General features: G+C 37.6%; 1 protein-coding gene across 1 annotated transcript in view; it reads right to left on the reverse strand.

Annotated features, from left to right (window-relative positions):
• METAP1D (methionyl aminopeptidase type 1D, mitochondrial) overlaps nucleotides 1-19,321 on the reverse strand; it is a 93,858-nt gene that overhangs the window by 15,179 nt on the left and 59,358 nt on the right. Inside the window, 4 exon segments of the mRNA XM_030916587.1 lie at nucleotides 2,223-2,265; nucleotides 2,783-2,931; nucleotides 4,673-4,822; nucleotides 6,864-7,021. Of these exon segments, the coding sequence (XP_030772447.1) occupies nucleotides 2,223-2,265; nucleotides 2,783-2,931; nucleotides 4,673-4,822; nucleotides 6,864-7,021 (500 nt within the window).

Genomic DNA, 19,321 nt, shown 5'->3' on the forward strand with positions numbered 1-19,321 from the left:
CGACGAGGCGGGCGCCTGTAGTCCCAGCTACTCGGGAGGCTGAGACAGGAGAATGGCGTGAACCCGGGAGGCGGAGCTTGCAGTGAGCTGAGAGCCGGCCACTGCACTCCAACCTGGGCGGCAGAGCAAGACTCCGTCTCAAAAAAAAAAAAAAAAAAAAAAAAAAAAAAAAAAAAAACATTTTTCAATTTTAAAGGGGGGAAGGAAATCTATTTTCTTGTGATGTATACTAGACATAAATAATTCTAAAATGCAATGAGTATTTTCCGATAGAAATATAGGATCTGATAATGGAGTCCTTCACTTAATAAAATATTTTATAAGAAATGTAATTTGTTAAGATACGGACCTATATGTTTCCTAGATTCCTTCACATTTCTAGACACTTGGAAGTATTTCACTTTGCTTTATAAGTTTTACAATTGTGAAATAATTTGAATGCTAGATACAAAACTGTTTATTAAGTATTCAGGAAACTTAGAAAAGGAATAGAGTATTTTCTTTAGATACACTGTAAACAGTAGGGAAGAGCAGCTGACTTCATTCAAAACATTAAAATGGTAACATTTCATGATAGGGTGACTAGATGAGATAATAGATGTAAAACCCTAAAATCAGGTACAATCCAAAATAAAAGTGTCTTATGAAAAGCACTTTATTTTAGGTATGCTTCATAAAATACCTCCTTCCGCATGATTCTAAATTGGAAAGATACCAACAGGATGTATGTGGTGCAAGTGTTCAAGCATTTTAAGTAGGACAAAATGACATAGGAAATAATATCAGCAATAAAACAATCGTTGGCTATCTCCTCATATGATTGATATGAAGAAAAAAAGTTGAGTTAACTTAACTAAAAATCAGACTGAATTCCACCATTGGATTCCTATTTTTTTTTTTTTTTTTTTTTTTTTTTTGAGAGCGGAGTCTCGCTGTGTCGCCCAGGCTGGAGTGCAGTGGCGCGATCTCGGCTCACTGCAAGCTCCACCTCCCGGGTTCCCGCCATTCTCCCGCCTCAGCCTCCGAGTAGCTGGGACTACAGGCGCCCGCCACCGCGCCCGGCTAGTTTTTTGTATTTTTAGTAGAGACGGGGTTTCACCGTGTTAGCCAGGAGGGTCTCGATCTCCTGACCTCGTGATCCACCCGCCTCAGCCTCCCAAAGTGCTGGGATTACAGGCTTGAGCCACCGCGCCCGGCCTGGATTCCTATTTTTATCTCATTCCCACTCCTGCCTAAGTTTCATGGTCTAGTTACCATTCTTAAAAACACTTCCTTATTAATAGAAACTGTATTCCTTGAATGTTGTCATTTCAACTAGTTCTCCTAAGATGTTTAAATTTTGTTTATTTATTTAAAATATATTTGTTAATCATTAGATGTACAGAATTTATTTATAATCTACATAATCCAAAGGTATCATTACAAAATTCTTTAATAAAAAGAAATGTAAAAGTACACATAATCCAAGTCTGAGAATGGTAAAAAGCTAAGAAAATGAGAAAAAGTTACATCTTGTACAATTTGAAGTCCCTATGTTAAATTAGTTAGGTTTGTTACTTAAAAAAAAGGCTATTAACCATTTGGTGAAAACTTAAGTTCAGACAAAAAGCCCTCTGCTTACTTTGAGCACAAGGCTCTATATACCAGAAATGGAACTCGACGTTACCTTCAGGGATTTTAATAAATCTAGGGAACACTGCTAGCAAAAGAGTTGCTGTCCAAATAGACTGACATACACAGGCCAATGTAGCCCCTAATGACAGAGTAAGATAATGACAGGCCCCACTCAAAATCAGCAGGAAGAGGAAGATCAATCTTGGCAGAGTGAAGGAAAAATGCTGGCTTTCTTCGTGTTAGCTCATCTCATACATATCTAGCTTCAGCAGCTGCCCAGTGCTGTGGTGCTCTGCGTTAACTACACAGTGGATCAATAACAATTACACCTTCTCAAAAACATGACACATAGCAGGATTGGGTTGACATTTCACTTAGGCCAACATTGATCTCAGTGCATCTGATTGCAGCCCTAAATTCAAGTCAGGCCTGGGTTTACTTGGAATAAACACAGAGTTAAAGACAAAAAAGGAAACCAGCTGCTTGCGTCTGGGTCTAGAAGTAAACAGCACTTCCACTGGTGCAGTTCACATTTTCAATCCACTCTTCCTGTTGCTACCAGCAATTCTGAAGTTGATCAAAGACGATTTTTTATATGATTTACTCACTGTGACATCAATGTTGATAATATCTCCATCCTGAAGAGGTCGACTAAAACGTAAACAGAAAAAAAAAATGGTGATAGACAGATCTCAATAAAAGGAAAATAAAAATAAATACTTAATGACTACTATCACAAACCCAATGAGTTGCAATGATAATTTGGAGTGAAGGAAGAATACACGGGATAACTAAATTTAATCTTTAACTTATTTCAAAAGATGCACTTAATTTGTTACCTTAATTTTGCCAAGAACCAAAACGAGAGTTGATAAGAAAAATTTGCCACATTTGGATTTTTACCACTTATATGATTAAAATCTAAGAAGTAAAAGACATATGTAATGCACAGCTCCCATCTAGATTACGCACTGCTTTAACAGACATTAAATGGTGGTATTGTGTCCATTTAGAAGTAAAATACTTTAAAATTTCTGTTTTATCATAATCAATTTCAGAAGTTTACTGGTGGGTTTCCATTGAATGATAGTGTCTTTCAACATATGTTACAGATCTTAGCTTTATGTTTTAGTTTCCAAAGAACAATATGTTATTAAGAAATGAATACCTGTCAGGAATACCATGACAGAGCACGTTGTTTACAGAGGTACAAACAGATTTTGGAAAACCTCCATAGCCTAGAGGTGAGGGATAGGCATTATGACTGATGATTTCCCGATGAACAAGAGCATCTATCTCTTCAGTTGTCATGTCAACCTAAAATGTTAAATAAAGAAATTGTGCAGCAACAATTGAAGACATTTCTTGTATTTATCAACTATGCTATAGCAACAGCACTTCCATGTGAGACTGTATAAATTTACTGTGATAAACTTATGGTACAACATTTGAATTAATTATGATTAGTGTTACAATTCTCAACTGTGCCTCGTGGACAATCATTTGGGCATGTGATGGTGTTATGGACCATTAGGAAATAGAAATGTTAAGCCCTATGATCCTCTAAATCATTTGTGAGTCACTAAATGACATAACTCCCTTTTGGCCTGAGGATTTCAAAATTATGTTCTTCGGCAATTCCTTCCTCTTTCTCAATGGTTGGTGCCCTGGGCTAGCCAGCGCATATGAATAAATGCTCAAAAGGTTCATCAGTTGAACCTTGAAAAACTTGAAAAGTAGGTCAACCCACATCTTTTTATCTCAATAAAACATTACAGGGGTTTTGCAGCAATGGCATAGAAATTGTGGTTGATATTTAAAAGAGTGAGTCTAATACATTTTGTAGAGACTTGATTTTAAGTAATCTTGATTTCTTTCATGTCTAAATAATGTATTTCTAAAAATATTTTTTCCTTACTAAAGGTATTCCAAACGAAATTGCTCCCAAACTAAAAGAAAACTGAAATTGAGTTTTATAAGTATATGAAGACCATTTCCATAAACTCCATAAACATAAATAAAATTCTAAAACAAAAATAAAATCTTTTATTAAAAATTAACCATTTCTTCAGTAATTTTCTTCATTATTTTATATATACATTATGTTTAGTCATGTTGTAAGTTTAGTACACAGAAGATACTGTGAGTGATTTTATCTTTGAATCTCACTTCCTAAATTCTGCCCACCTTTTGGCAGAAAATAGGCTCATATTTTTCTTTTATAATCCTTATATAGAACGGTGCTTCAGATTATTATGAAATAACTAAATGAAAGAACTAAATCATTTTTTTTTTTTTTTTGAGACGGAGTCTCACTCTTGCCCAGACTGGAGTGCAGCAGCATGATCTCGGCTCACTGCAACCTCAACCTCCCGGGTTCAAGTGATTCTCCTGCCTCAGCCTCCCAAGTAGCTGGGACTACAGTTGCCCACCACCACGCCTGCCTAATTTTTGTATTTTTAGTAGAGGTGGGGTTTCACCATGTTGGCCAGGCTGGTCTCGAACTCCTGACCTCAAATGACCCACACACCTCGGCCTCCCAAAGTGCTGGGATCACAGGCGTGAGCCACTGTGTCTGGCCTGAAAGAACTAAATCTTGTAGTAGGAAGTTGTATATAATTGCATTGCTATATTACCTACAGCCTTTTGTATGTGACCTGATCTTTCTTTGCAGGGCAAATGCAAGAAAATAGGAGACAAAGGACAAGGTAGAGCAAATCTTCAGGCACACAGAAATAATGTGGGGAGTACAAGCTGAAACTACAGGCAGGAATAGGGGGCAAAAATCAAAGCTGTCTGCCATGATCAACTTGGATAGATTGACTGAGACCAATGTATCTCTAGAATTCTGCTAGTTAAAATTGAATTTGGGTTTTAAATTACTTCTTGAATAAACACACAAAATAATAAAATTCCTTTTCCCCATCCCAAGGCTTTACTTATTTTTTTTTTTAAACAAATTAGATGTGTACAAAAGAAGAGTTAAGGAGAAGGAAAAAAAAAGAGGAGTGTTTGTTGCCCCTTATGTAAGTCATCCTGAGGCTTGGTGAGACGCCACCTTTAAACTCTTCCCAGCCAAGAGGAGGACGTGGCGGGCCAGCTGACAAGCCTGATGAAGCCTTTGGATCTGATCTTCATTCTTAACTTCTATGCTGTCTCCCCAGTCTGGTACAATGCCTGTCGTCACATAGTCTGGCTTCTTTATGTGCTTGAGGAAAAAGGATTGAAAACGAAGATCAGAACCCAGCGCATGACAATGGGATCATTTTTTCAGACACAGCCTACTGCTTCATGGAGCTCTGCCCTTCCTGCCGGAGCACCGACCTCCGAAGCCAGCACAACAGACCCTCCAGGCTGCCCCTAGTTCCTTCCCCTGCCCTTTTGAACTTAACATTGCCTGTTAGTGCTGCCTCTGGATGGTCTGTTAACCTTACCATGCTTTGAGTCAAACTGGACTGAAGTAGACTTCTGGTCAAAACAAACAGTAGTTTTCTCTTTTTCCTCCTCCCAACCCGGTTAGAAGCATATTCACCATTGATGAAAAATAGCACCAAGCTTCCAATTCACCAAATGGTTAAGAGCACTTTCGTCTTCTTAACACAAAAATATAATTTATGCAAAAGATAGCTCCCAACACCCTCTCCAAATGAATATATGTAAAAAGGCTGACTGTCAAGTTCCCTAAAGCCTATTACGTATACACTTTCCTTACATGTTGCAACCATACTCACACTGAGAGGCTAGAATAAAATGAAACAAGTTTTATTCTTCAAGTACATAAAAATTACCTAAAACATTTCCATTATTTGTCAAGAGTAAACAAAAAGCCACCCCAAAACTCAAGACGTGCAACCCTGATCACTTTTGCAGACCATTCTCCACCATGGGCAGTACTCAGAAAATAAATGCCATCTTACACACAGAGCTTCTTTCAGTCCCAAGGTTTTGCACAGCTCTTTACAAACTATTTATAGTTTATAATGCATTACAAACTATAAGCATTGTTGGACAGTCCACAGTAAGGCTCCACAGCAGTTTGGGACAGGAAGCTGAGGGAGATAACACTATTCAATTGAAACACCACAGCAGCTCTGGAAGGGCTGAGGTTAGGGCTCTCCTCTTTGTGAAGCCTGTCCTGCAGGAGTTACGGTTCTTCCCTTACTCCCTTGTTCAGATGGGTTTTCTGATACAGGTAACACTACTGCCTGGTTTGCCACAGCTGAGCTCCGAAGGAACATCTACTCTCCCACAGCTACACCACGAATGCCCACAAATGCTCACCAGGTCTCCCCCACAGAGCCTGTGTTCTTGTCTCCACTCTGCTCTGTGATCTGGCAAGGTTATAACTCGCAGGCAGAAGGGCTGTTGGGTTGTCACGCTGAAATTGACTGAAATGGCTAAAACAATACAATTCACCTCACCAGAGATTTATCTTTTCTTCTAAGGAAAAAAAGTGTCAATTTTGTGACTAATACCAAATTCTCACTCTCACTGTGACAGGCCAGGGAATACATCCTGGTGGCCTTTCTGTGTCATCGGCCTTTGCCATAAAAGTGGGCCACTCATCTTCAGAAGTATAACATACTAAATGTGGGCTCACTGTAAAAAAAATTCATAAAAGGGAGAAAGCAGATGATTTTTGTGACCAATCTGTATTTCTTTAGCTATTCTCCTTCTTCCTCAAGGGCTTGCTCGCACATTCCCTTCATATTACATTTTGAAAAATGGATAGATCGCCTTTCCACAGAACTGCAATCTCTGAAAAAAAACCAAAAAAACCAAGACTGCTCTGAGACATATTTTATTTAATTTAGTCTAAAAGACGATTCAAAGACACCAGCATCAATAACAAGGAAAGTATAAGAACAGGCTTAAAAAAGCTAGTATGCTAGTTTTAAGTTATCTCTTCTGAATCATCACAATTTTATAGTTTTTTTCCTCTAAAACAGAAAACTACATATATATAGTTTTATCTTCATGTTAGAAATTTAATATAGAAAATTTCATGTTAGAACTTTTAATTCTAAATACACGAAGCAATTGAAAGCTTAGAGCTTTATTTTAAAAAATTAATGCTATAGAACTGTAGGATATTAAAACTTCTCAAATCACAGTTTTAGATCACAAACCTAGTTTGAAAATTAAAACCCAAATGGCTCAGAAATCAAAGGTGCAAAAACATTTGATCACTTCTGCAGTCAACTTTTATCTTGGCTGGAAAAAGCAGCAGATAATAGGCAATACAGTACCTTAGGAACCGGATGAGCTGAAGAAACTGCAGCCGGCAAAACTATACTGTGTGAAATATCTCTTTGTCTCCGAAAAAAGAAATTTCTTCTTTGTTGACGGCTTGACTGCTTGTGTAAGTAGATATGATTGAGTGGTGAAGAGAAAATTCTATGAGAACCTGTGAGCAGAAATAGACATATTCTAAGTAAAAAACCAACCTAACACAGTGCTCCACTTTAAGATGTTGTGGCGTTGCCTATTAAATCATTATTCTAATACCTTATTGACTGAAAAAGGAAAAGCCCCAAATAGAAAGGAAAGCAGTGGTATTCTGAGTTCTAGTACAATAGTAACAGTGTATTTATTAGCTAATACTATGTTTACATAAATGCGTGACAATGGTAAACGGGAAACAGACATACAGAAACATCTGCTAAGCACCAGGGCTGTAAAAAGAACAATTTCTGCTGTGATACCTTATGTGGCAATGACCAAGACGACCCTAGATTCAGGGTACTGTTTTGATGGCTTTATACTCTGTAAAGCCGTTTTCCTTTCAAGAATCACAGACAAATTGCCAGCTGCACTTTTTGCCCTCCATAGGATTACTACTCTGTGTTAAGTTCACGTGCAGTGAGGCATTATACTGAAATTCATTGTGATGAATGTTCAAGTCAGATAAAGACTAAATAGCAAAAATGTAAGTATAACACTGAAAGAAAATGAATATAGGGTTCAAAATACTCACAACAGGAATTTAGAAATATCTATCAAAATTTTAAATGCACACATCCTTTGACTCAGCAGTTCATCTCCTAGGACTTTATCCTGCAGACACTATGCAATGATGGATGTATGAAGATGTATCGTCATGGCAGCATTATTTGTGGTAGAAAGAAGTGGGAAACAACTCAAATGTTTCCAAATAGGAAATACCAGTAGGGGACTGATTAAATATATTATGGTATACTTACAGAAAATTCTGGAGCTATTAAAAAGAATAGGCTAAATCATCATCTCTATGTGTTGATATGGAAAGAGGTCACGATACACTGTTAGGAAACAAGTGAATGCTTAACAAATACATATAAAAAACCCATTAATGTAAAAGGAGCTTATACATTTATATAAGCTTGCACATGCCCATACAATTTCTGGAAATTAATATTCATAAACAGTAGCTCTTTCTGTGGCATGTGGTTGGGGCTAGAGGTAGAGAGGAAGACTTTTTTTTTTTTCTTTGAGACAAGGTCTTGCTCTGTCGCCCAGGCTAAAGCACAGTGGTGCGATCATGGTTCACTGCAGTCTTGGATTCTCAGGCTCAAGGAATCCTCCCACTTCATCCTCTTGAGTAGCTGGAACCACAGGCACATGCTACCACGCCTGGCTAATTTTTGTATTTTTTGTAGAGACAAGGTCTTGCTGTGTGGCCCAGGCTGGTTTTAAACTCCTGGGCTCAAGCGATCCTCCCACCTCGGCCTCCCAAAGTGTTGAGGTTACAGGTGTGAGCTACTGCATCCAGCCAGGAAAACATTTTGATTCATTTTATTTCATTACTTTCATATTTAGAACAATCTTGTTTTGTTTGTTTGTTTGCTTGTTTTTTGGGTTTTTTTTGAGACGGAGTCTCACTCTGTCGCCTAGGCTGGAGTACAGTGGCTCGATCTTGGCTCACTGCAACCTCTGCCTCCCAGGTTCAAGCAATTCTCCTGCCTCAGCCTCCAGAGTAGCTGGGACTGCAGGGGCGCACCACCAGGTCTGGCTAATTTTTTTGTATTTTTAGTAGAGACAGGGTTTCACCATGTTGGCCATGGTGGTCTCAATGTCCTGACCTCATGATCTGCCCGCCTCGGAATCCCAAAGTGCTGGGATTACAGGCGTGAGCCACTGCGCCTGGCCAGACAATAGTTTTAAAAGTCCCCAACAGGTCACAACTACATGGCAGGGGTCAGAAAACTACAGCTCAAAGGCCAAATCTGGCCTGCTGACTGTTTTTATATAGCACAAAACCTAAAAATGGTTTTTACATTTATTAATGGTTGAAAAAAACTTTTTAACCCAATATTTTGTAATACATGAAATTCAAATCTTGGTGCCCATAAATAAAAGGTTTATTGGACCACAGCTACCCTCATTTGCTTACAAATGTCTATGGCGGGTTTTGAGCTACAGTGGTAGTTGAGTAGTTGTGAACATGTGTTCCACAGAGCCTAAAAAATGTACTCTTTGGCCCTCTACAGGAGACATTTGCTGAATCCTGGTCTAGAGCAGTAGTCCTCAAAATGAGGTTCACAGACCAGCACTATAATGTCACATAGAAAAAAGATGCAAGCCTGGGTGCGGCGGCTCACGCCTGTAATCCCACACCTCGTTTCTACTAAAATTATAAAAATTAGCTGGGCATGGTGACGCAAGCCTTGTAATCCCAGCTACTTGGGAGGCTGAGGCTGGAGAATTGCTTGAACCCGGGAGGCAGAGGTTGCAGTGAGCCAAGATCGCGCCACTGCACTCCAGCCTGGGTGACAGAGAAAGGCTCCATCTCAAAAAAAAAAAAAGAAAGAAAGAAAGAAAAGAAGAAATAAAAAGAAAAAAGATGCAAAATCTTGGGCCCCGTATCGATCTACAAACATAGAAATTGGTGATGGAGGCGGGCAATCTGTGCCTTAACCAGCCCTCAGGGTAGTCCTGACGCACACGAAGCTTGAGAACTACTGGCCTAGAGTAACATTTCAGTTGTGAAACATAATGAAAACGTGAATTGCAGGTAAGTACTGGCTTCAAAACTCTGGATATCTAATTGACTTGGGGAAAGTTACTGATGCAAACAAACCGCAATGGTCAGTGATTCAGGGTGATAGGCTTCACTCAATTATGTTCCTCCTTAAAGTGGACTGTAATATTGTTGAATCTAACTTAGAGAGGTGTTTTGGGTACTATTGTAAACAATTTCAAGTACCAGACAAAATGTCAATAATATCATTTCTTTAAAAAGAAGTTGCAAAACTCAGGTCCAGTGGCACATACATGTAGTCCCAGCTACTCTGGAGAGCAGCTGATGCGGGATTGCTTACACCCAGGAGTTTGAGACTAGCTTGGGCAACAAAGCAAGACTCCTGTCTCTCTAAAAAAAAAAGTTGCTTGATAGAGGCAGATATGTATTCTGTAAAGTTTTTAAAGTATAATATTTTCCAAATGACAATACCACCAACCCTAGTATCGTCAACTGATATATGAGGGACAGGGTAGTATCCTAGGAAAAGCAGACAGTTGGAAAGTAGAAGCCTGGACTTTTGTTTCAGCTCTACCACTTATTAGCTGTGTGGCCCTGCACAAGTTTCTTCATTTCAGTCTCAGGTGAAAATTAATTGAAATAAGAAATATGAAAGTGCCTTGCATTTAGAAGATACCCAATAAATAATAGTTCTTTCAAGAATACATAAAAACCTAATACATAATCCCAGTGCTTTGGGAGGCCGAAGTGGGAGGATCGTGAGATCCTATCTCTACAAAAAATAAAAAAAATTAGCCAGATGTGGTGGCTTGGGCCACCAGCTACTGTAGTCCAGCTACTCAGAAGTTCAGCTACTCAGGAGTCAGTCCAGCTACTCGGGAGTCTAACTACTCAGGAGGCTGAGGCAGGAGAATCACTTGAGCCCTAGAGTCTGACATTGCACTAAGCTATGATCACACCACTGCACTCCAGCCTGGGCAACAGAGTAAGATCCTGTCTCAAAAAATAAAAAAATAAAAAATAAAATTAAAAAAAGACTACATAAAAAATAAAATGGGAAGGAAAACAGGGCTCAAGTATAGTTTCTAATACTGAACACTTATTATGTCTCAATTACTGTACTAGGCACTTTACATATGTTAGCTCATTAATCTTCACAGAAACTGTATGAATTGTGAACTGTTATTACTCCATGTCACAGTTGAAAATACTGAGGCACACAAAGGAACATGCAGTAAGTCCCAAAGCTGAGAGGGAAAGCAGGCTAAGTTGTCTCTACAAAATATATTACTTCTCTCACAGGCATGAGAAAAACTGGAGCTAAAACACAGGGAAACACCCAGAAAATTTAAAAGTCATCATAAAACTATTGTTACTACTACTATTAAGTTATTTTTCCAAAAGCAGTGATGGGTTGACCTAATCCATCCACTACCTCAAACCAAGCTGCCTTCGCTGACCAAACACACGCTTCGGGGAGGTGGCTGCCAGAACTATTAGTTGGACAGTCTGTGGATATGAAATGGAAATTTTGGAAAGACTCAGGTGGACTCGATCTGTGATTCCACCTCCCTAATTGCATTGCTAGGCAGGACCACATACAAGACACAAACTCACAAGTGTTTCCCTTCTGAGGAAAGTATTATAATTACTATTAATAATGATAATACTAATATAAATACTAATAATAACAATGGTTAAAATTTAATAGACATTTAGATTAAGCTCAATGCTAGGTGCTCTACATACATCATCTCTTACCAGCTGTCATTAGGCAGGTAGCTGTTAACATCACTGCTTTATAGATGAGGAACTAAGGCTCACATGTCTGGTAATCAATGACCTGGCCCCAAGCTTAATCCTCTAAGTCCAAATCCAGTGCTGTGTCTGCCATTCCAGTTGCCTCTCAGCAGCGTGCAGGGGCTCTATGAGTTCTATTCGCTAGTGTGTTTTGTTATATAATGTATTATTTCAGGGATTAGATTTCAAGGTCAGTTTTTTAATCATGAAAAATGTACATATCATGTAACTAGTTAGCATTTAGAATGAAGACACTTTTCATGAAAATTCTTAGAAATGATCCAATTGGGAGGCACTATGGTAGTGAAAACAGCATGAGCTTGAAGGTCAAACAGGTGTGAGTTACCAAAACTTCTGAGACTCATTTTCTTCACTATTACATGGAAGTAGTAGTGTTCTCTCTACCACGAGCTGATGCGAGCATTTGCTGAGACAAGATAAATAGATAAACCATCTTTTAAAAAATAGGTGCTCCATAAATCCTCCTTTCTTTTTCTTTTCCTTCTCTACTCTTCAACATGTTTACCTGAGGGGTCTCTAAATGCCTTCATTCATTCAACAACTACTTAATGAACTCATTGCATGTGCCATGCTCTGGATTAGAGAATTCAGTGGTGAACGAGGTGACAAGGTCCCTACTCTCAGGGAGCTTACATCCTTCTAGTGGGAGGCAGACATAGACAAATCAACAAATGCATTTGATTACATCAGATAGTGCTATGCATGATGAAAAAAGAACCAAAGTGGCATAGCATTGGACAGAAAGTTCTACCCCTGGTCCTGCTAAGAGCTATGTGATCTTGAGCAATAACAGTAACAGTCGACACTGACTGACCAAGAGCTTACTGGTGCCAAGCTCGGTGCTGAGTACTTCAAAGACATTACCCTCTGAGATGCAGGAGCTCAGTAAAATGAGAGAGTTGGGCTTCACAATCTTTGAGGTCCCTTCAGCTCTGAAATGTGTGCCTTCATTCAGCACCATCTGATTGTCATGCTACATCCCAGGCATCGGGAAGATGTAGCCTCTGATCAATTTTAGGACTCATGAAGATTTTTTTCAATGTGGTTGATTACATGAAAGATCATCTTTATCAGTGTTATCAAGTTCAAGTACACAGTCATTATAGGGGGAATCTTTTCTATGTACTTAAACTTGAAGCATGAAGTCATCAGGCCTCTAAGACTAGGATATCTGGATGAGGCTTTTGAGACATTCACTTTTAGGATGAACAGTGTTGCCAAGGTACCTGCCCTGTCAAATGACAGCCTCACTGCCGAAAAGATGCAGACACACCCACACATGACTGGATGGTAAAATTTGAAATGTCAGGAACACAGCCTGAACATATCCAATCTGTTGACAATTATGGTTCTACACTGTATTCAGCAATTTCACTTTCATAAGACACTTTTGTATTTGAAACGAATTCTTTTCTTTCAATCTGATAAAAGACACCCTTATAAATGTTGTTACAAGGCAACAGGATAATAAGGTGCCATACTGTGTTTATTCCACTAACTACTCATTACAAATGATTCCATCTTTTTATTAGAAATAAAATCTGGTGTTTTCACAGGTGAAATGAAGAAATGGGCATAAGTCATGGTACCTTTAGAAGATAATGGTCCTCCAATTAGCCTGGCAAAGAAAGAGGGGTGGGCCCTCCACTTTGTTTATCATAATATAAATAAGTAGTAAATTTTCTAAATGCTGAATGAGCAAAATTAAAATCCCCAGTATCCATTATATTCAGGGTCACAGAAAGGATACCCAAACTACAGTAACTAATGTAGAACAATGTAGAAATGGTCTCTTGAATTTCCTATATATAATTCATTTCTTGACAAAAGCACTGCTGATACCTTATAACTACATCTAATTTCCAACTTGCTACCACCAATATTACAACAAATTTGATGCATGATGACCATCTTCAAAGAGAGAAATGGCCCCTCTGTCTCCCACACACTATCATTCATTCAGGATTCACTGCACACTGTGTTTTGGTAAAGCTATTTGGGGAAACAAGACTCAAGTGTGTACTAATTACTACAAGGGGCAAGTGGACTAATCTGACATTTTAGAGACACCAGTGGGAAATCACAAGAAACCTCAGGGGAGTAGAAGAGCCCAGAACAGCGAGGAGTTCCTTTGTACAAATTTGATCTTGTAAGAGATGATCGTATTATTGTTACTGGTGATGACCTAACAGCAACTCTATATAGGGTTTTCTTAGGCAGTAAATCTATATGTTATTTGTTATGAATACTAGAATATTTATTGTTATCAAAGGTAATAATAAGACTTATTTTTAGTGTTACAAAAATTCTATCAGCACCTAGTCTGAGTTGAACGCTGAAAATTATAGGTAACTGCTTCCTGCACTCCATGGAAGAACACACTGTGCAGCCTGAATGTCTCTTGAAATTGCTCTGTGTCCTCTGGATCCTGCAGCACATTTTTTCATATTTGAAATTTGTATTTGGAATGTAAATCTAGGTTACAGTTTTAAATATTTTCATATTCAGTAATAACATCCACTTCTAAAAGCTGCATTTTATTTTCCTTTGTAGATTAAGCCTGAAGGTGGGATTATAGAATTCAAGTATGATGGAGGGAGGAATGCATTTTAAATAACTAATGTTGCTGTACACAATATGCCCTATATTTATTGGCCTCTTACTCAGGGTCCATTTTAATTGTTATCTGCTCATGCATCCTATACTACATAATGAAATGCTTCCATTTCACCCACTGAGCCCTGGGTTTTCATGTGCACCTTTACTAATGACCCTTAATTAAGCTGATTTTATCCCTGAAAATGTGAGTTTTCTTTTGGTCAACAAGTATTTTTAAGGGAGAGGTCTGAATGAACTTTCAGAGACATTTAAAATGCTTATTATTTTAAGCAGTTGTAAAACTGAACAAAGTACATTTGTGCTGAAGTGTGGGCTACCAACACACATCTTTTTCATTGTAGGTTTCCAGGGAAGCACTTTCACCCTGCAGTGTGCCATCAATCCTCAGTTACGTTACACTGCAGAGGTATCAAATATCTGGGTAGAAAACAACACAATAAAGTAGCTTGGCACTACTTTACATTAGCTACCAATGTCAACCAGAGATAATATGTGATTTAAAAGACACCCTGTAAAATGTCTTACTGAATATATTTTTTTCATAATGATCAGTAAATGCCAAAGTCTAGTAACAAAACTATTATTTATAGCATGTTAACATCTAATTGATTTTACAAATGGAGGCAATTATTTTGGATGAAGAGAGGAATGCCTGCCAGATTTAAATGATTTATGATTACCAAGAGAGAAAAACAACGTTTTGCTAATTCATTTTCAAATATGATTCTTACATTCATTGATGATTTTAATGTTAAACCAAATGATTTGCTTAATAATATATTAACTTTAACAACAAAAAAATCCCAATTTACTTTGTGACAGCAATCTGATACATTTTTAACTGTTTAAAAATGTTGCCTCCTACAGTAAGCTCAGAAGGGATGGTAGCATAGGAATATATTTTCCAGGTGCTGATTTAGACCCACAGAAAGATTACACTTCATGAACTCCAACCAATTACTCAGGGTAGGAGCACAGGCTCTTACAGCGCTGTGTGCTTCAAGTCCACAAGAACACTGCAGATACAACCATGCCTTATATTTCTTGACCTAAAACACTGACTGATTGCTTAACAGGTTTCATAACGTGTACAAATGTTGCTAAAGAAAAATTAAATAGTCTGTATCACTCGATATAACTCTTCTATTGATTTTTATAATCTAGTACTAAGGTGTATGTTTCAAAATAAATGAGAAAGATTGAAGGTTCCTTCCCATCTCCAGGCAACTTAAAGCAGAAGGGAAGCTCACATTTCACAAGAAATAACCTGTGCATTTGTTGAGGGAAAAAAAACCACATGCACTACTAGGGAATGCCCCAGGCTGAAGCAGATACTGACTGCACAAAGCTAAAGGAAAAGAACCCTTGAAACTAAACAAAAGCAAATTCATCTGTTGACAGATGTTGATTACATCAAGGCAACAAGGAACTCCCCCAATTTCCAATTTTTTAAAACAATTAATACAGTCTACAATATGCACAATAAGGACAAAGTTAAGTTTTTTAACTTATCATAATAAATTTTAGTAAACTTGTTTTAAAAGAGTTCCAGTTCAGTTACAAACTATTCTAGTGTGTTTTTAGCTATGGGCTTCTCCAAACAGTGGTTTATTCATTCCCATGGACATGTCTGGGAAGCCAAGTTGGCCATGCCATCAGCCCCTTCCTTCCAGGGGTTAACTGCTCTGGCTGCCAAATAAAATACAGAGCGAGCCATGTAATTATGGAGACAGTCAAAGGGCAGGCTCTATTTTGAAATCTATTTGCACAGACAAGGTCTTCCAATTGAACTTACAGGAAACAAGCTGGTAAAGAGCCTCCTTTTCCCCAGATGCTTTCCACACTTTTTCTCCAATGCAGGAAATCGTGGATATGGACACCATACACCACTGCTTCCTGGATTTCAAGCTAAGATGCCATTACAGAGAGAAAAGTGGATCTGTTTCACCAACTTTTAAAAAACATTTTTTTGGCCTAATTAACAGCATTTGGCAACAGCCTCTGGATGATAAAGTCACAGTGTTTATTTATTAAACAACATTTCTAAAGAGGATGCAGGCCCAGTTGGTATGCAGGTGTTGGAAAACAGCTCATTTTCTTTAATGCTGAAAATAAAGCACATAGCTGAATCTAAAATATATGGGCATAATACTTGTCTGAAATAAATATTCTACTTCACATCCAACAGTGTTGTCCTTGAAGTTATTTTTACCTAAGACCACTAAAACAGTAACAAAGATCCCACAGAAATAAAAAGGAAATGTGTAAAATATTTTAAGTGACAAAAAAGTCATAATTCACTTTTATGCTGAAGCATGAAAGTTCATCCTAGTTGTTTACTGCTCTAAGTTTGCAATTTTTATGAAGATGCATCATTCTCAAATTAAGGTAGGACTGGGCCACTACTACTAATAAAACTTCACCTCAAATGAAGTTGAGATGGATACTGGTCTGTAGATGTCAGAATTCATCTACAGCCTGGGAGTCCTGGTTCTAGAAAAGATGAACTGGAAAGTCGGTCATAGAGCACTTCTGGGGAGAGGAAGGGCAGCAGCCTGAGGGTACCCTCTTCCAATAATAACAACATTTAAGAATGGTGCCCAGGTCACTGCAAAACATGACCTTCCCTAAGGCCTAATCAAGAAGTTGGCTCTGTACTATATCCCTCCTCCTTTAAATAAAATTATTAATAGCAACTGATAGAAGATAACATCAATGACAAGTTCAGAAATGGTTTACGAAAATACTTCATTTTGCTTCTTTACAAAAGCTAAATCCGATAATATGTGATTATTCACTAATGTACACCACCAGCCCACAGGCATCTGTATTTAAACAAGAAGCATTCCCCTCTTTTTGGGAAACAAAAACACCTCAACCTACTCTAGAAACACAGATCTATAAACATTCCTACTTAATAATGTAGGCTCCTGCTTGTGAGTCTAGGAAAAAAAAATTCCTTTAGGCTGGCCCAATTATAGCTGGGGGAAGGGTGCCAAAGATTATAGTTAGAAATCAAGTATAAAACTAAAAGCTGATCGTTTGGTGGATAAGTAGAAGTTACATAGAAATGTTTAATTTGTACAATAGGGCTATTGCATGGAATTTCTCCATTTGAGACAAAAAAGTTTACTTCAGAATTTAAATTCATCTTTATAATCATAAAGTATTGAATCACAATGAAATGGTATATACTTGGCAAATTCCATTGTCTCTCAGCTAAAGTTTAGAGAAAAGCAGCTTTTTAGCATTTCAACAATACATATACTCAGGCAACTTCTTAGACAAAGAAATATTGTATCCTTACAGAGGAAATAAAGAAGCTGTTTATTAGGGCCATGGTTAAAATGTAATAATTCATTCTAGTTGAGCCCTGTGAAAAATGTCATCAAAATATCATTTTCTTTGCCAGATTTTCTGGATGCCGTAATATCATTTAAACACAGAATAAAAGACAAGGTCTGATCAGAGTACAAGCACAACACTAAAATGAACTAAAACCAAATGCTCTGTCAAAGATATAGGAAAGAATTTCACACAGTCCTGGTACCCAGGGAATGCACACTTCTAGTTTAGCACAGAACATCTGGCAAATTTCAACCTTCCAAAGTCTCTCAAAAGAAACATTCCTGTTACCTCACACACTTTGGTTAAAGAAGAGGAAAACAGAACGATTTTATATTAAAGCACACAAATCAGAACCAGAAGAGCAATTTCATAGGAATCACACATGGAACTCAATTTTAGAGAAAGTCTATATAAAAACATCATGAGTTTTTTAAAAAAACTGATATAGTGAGAAAATCCTTCTTTAATTCTTAAAAAAACCTCCAGACTATTCATAAATACTACCGTCATATACTACTTAAAATATTAGTTATTTTGTATTAAAATACCCAGTAACAGAAGATATGAGGGCTTATAATCTATGATCAAAAACACAGCTTTAATATATTTTTAAATTATATTAAAGCATTTGAAAAGAGCATGATTTCAGTCTTCATATTATAATAGTGTCAACTGAATTCTATATACAGCATGCCCTAGGTATTCTGTTGGATGTCTTTCTTTCCTTTTTTCTTTTCAATGGGCCATTTAAAGTTATTGCCACATAAGCAAACCATTGTGATGAAATAGCTCAGAGCTTTGACCAAAATTGTAGTATCAATACCCAAAACAAGTAAGACAAAAAACAAAAAACCCTACACCTTAAACTTCCTGAGAAAATTTTCACTGTACATCTCTTAAGTGAAAGGCATGGGATAGAAAGAAAACATGTGAATATAAGTCTTATCGTGGTATTTTGACAACAGTAGGAGTTTTGTCTCTGCCCTGTAACCAGTCAATAGGAGTGGTAAATGGGTAGGTAGATAGGTCAATAATTACCACCTAAAATAAGAAAGCTAATGCTTCAGGAAAACAACATATTTCCAAGCTTCTGCAGTTGACAGTACACAGATTCACGACAACAGAAGCCAAGATCACTCACCAAGGAGTTATTTTCAACCAGAAGAATAAAGAGAAAGTATACACTAACCTCTTTAGTAAAAGCAAAAGTTCCAAATTTTCTGAAGGCAGCTTTTTGGACTGGTATAGTTATGTTGCCACAAATAGTTTTACACTCAATTCCACTAGGTATACTTGGTTGACCATATGAATACTCACTCGACAGTTTTGGGTATTAATGCAAAAAGTACAATGTGTTAAAATGGCACAGGCTTAAAAGGGGAGCTCCATAGAAGGCTGCTTACAATTTGGCCCATATATATGTGTGTGTATGTCTATGTATATAAGTAAACATAAATATAAATATGTATATAAGTAAATATATGTATATAGGTAAACATAAATATAAATATTTAAATATATATACTTATATATTTAAGGATACGAATGTTCAACTATCTGTTACTTTTTGTACTCAAGATTAAAAATTAAGCCAGGCTGATGCCTATAAATCCAGCACTTTGGGAGGCTGAGAGCTGCAGATTGCTTGAGTCCAAGAATTTGAGACCAGCCTGGGAAACATGGTGAAACCTTGTCTCTACAAAAAATACAAACATTAGCCGGGCATGGTGGCACACACCTACTTGGGAGGCTGGGGTGGGAAGATGGTTTGAGCCCAGGAGGCAGAGGTTGCGGTGAGCCGAGACTGCGCTGCTGCACTTCAGCCTAGGCAACAGAGTGAGACCCTGCCTTAAACAAGTTAAAATAAAATAAAAATTTAAAAACGTTAAAAATTAAAACCACCACAATCACCAACAAAACATGTACTCTTTATCTGTATTTAGCAGGCTGCTTGCTTCT

The sequence above is a fragment of the Rhinopithecus roxellana genome, chromosome 14, assembly GCF_007565055.1.
Source record: "Rhinopithecus roxellana isolate Shanxi Qingling chromosome 14, ASM756505v1, whole genome shotgun sequence".
NCBI classification, from domain to species: domain Eukaryota; kingdom Metazoa; phylum Chordata; class Mammalia; order Primates; family Cercopithecidae; genus Rhinopithecus; species Rhinopithecus roxellana.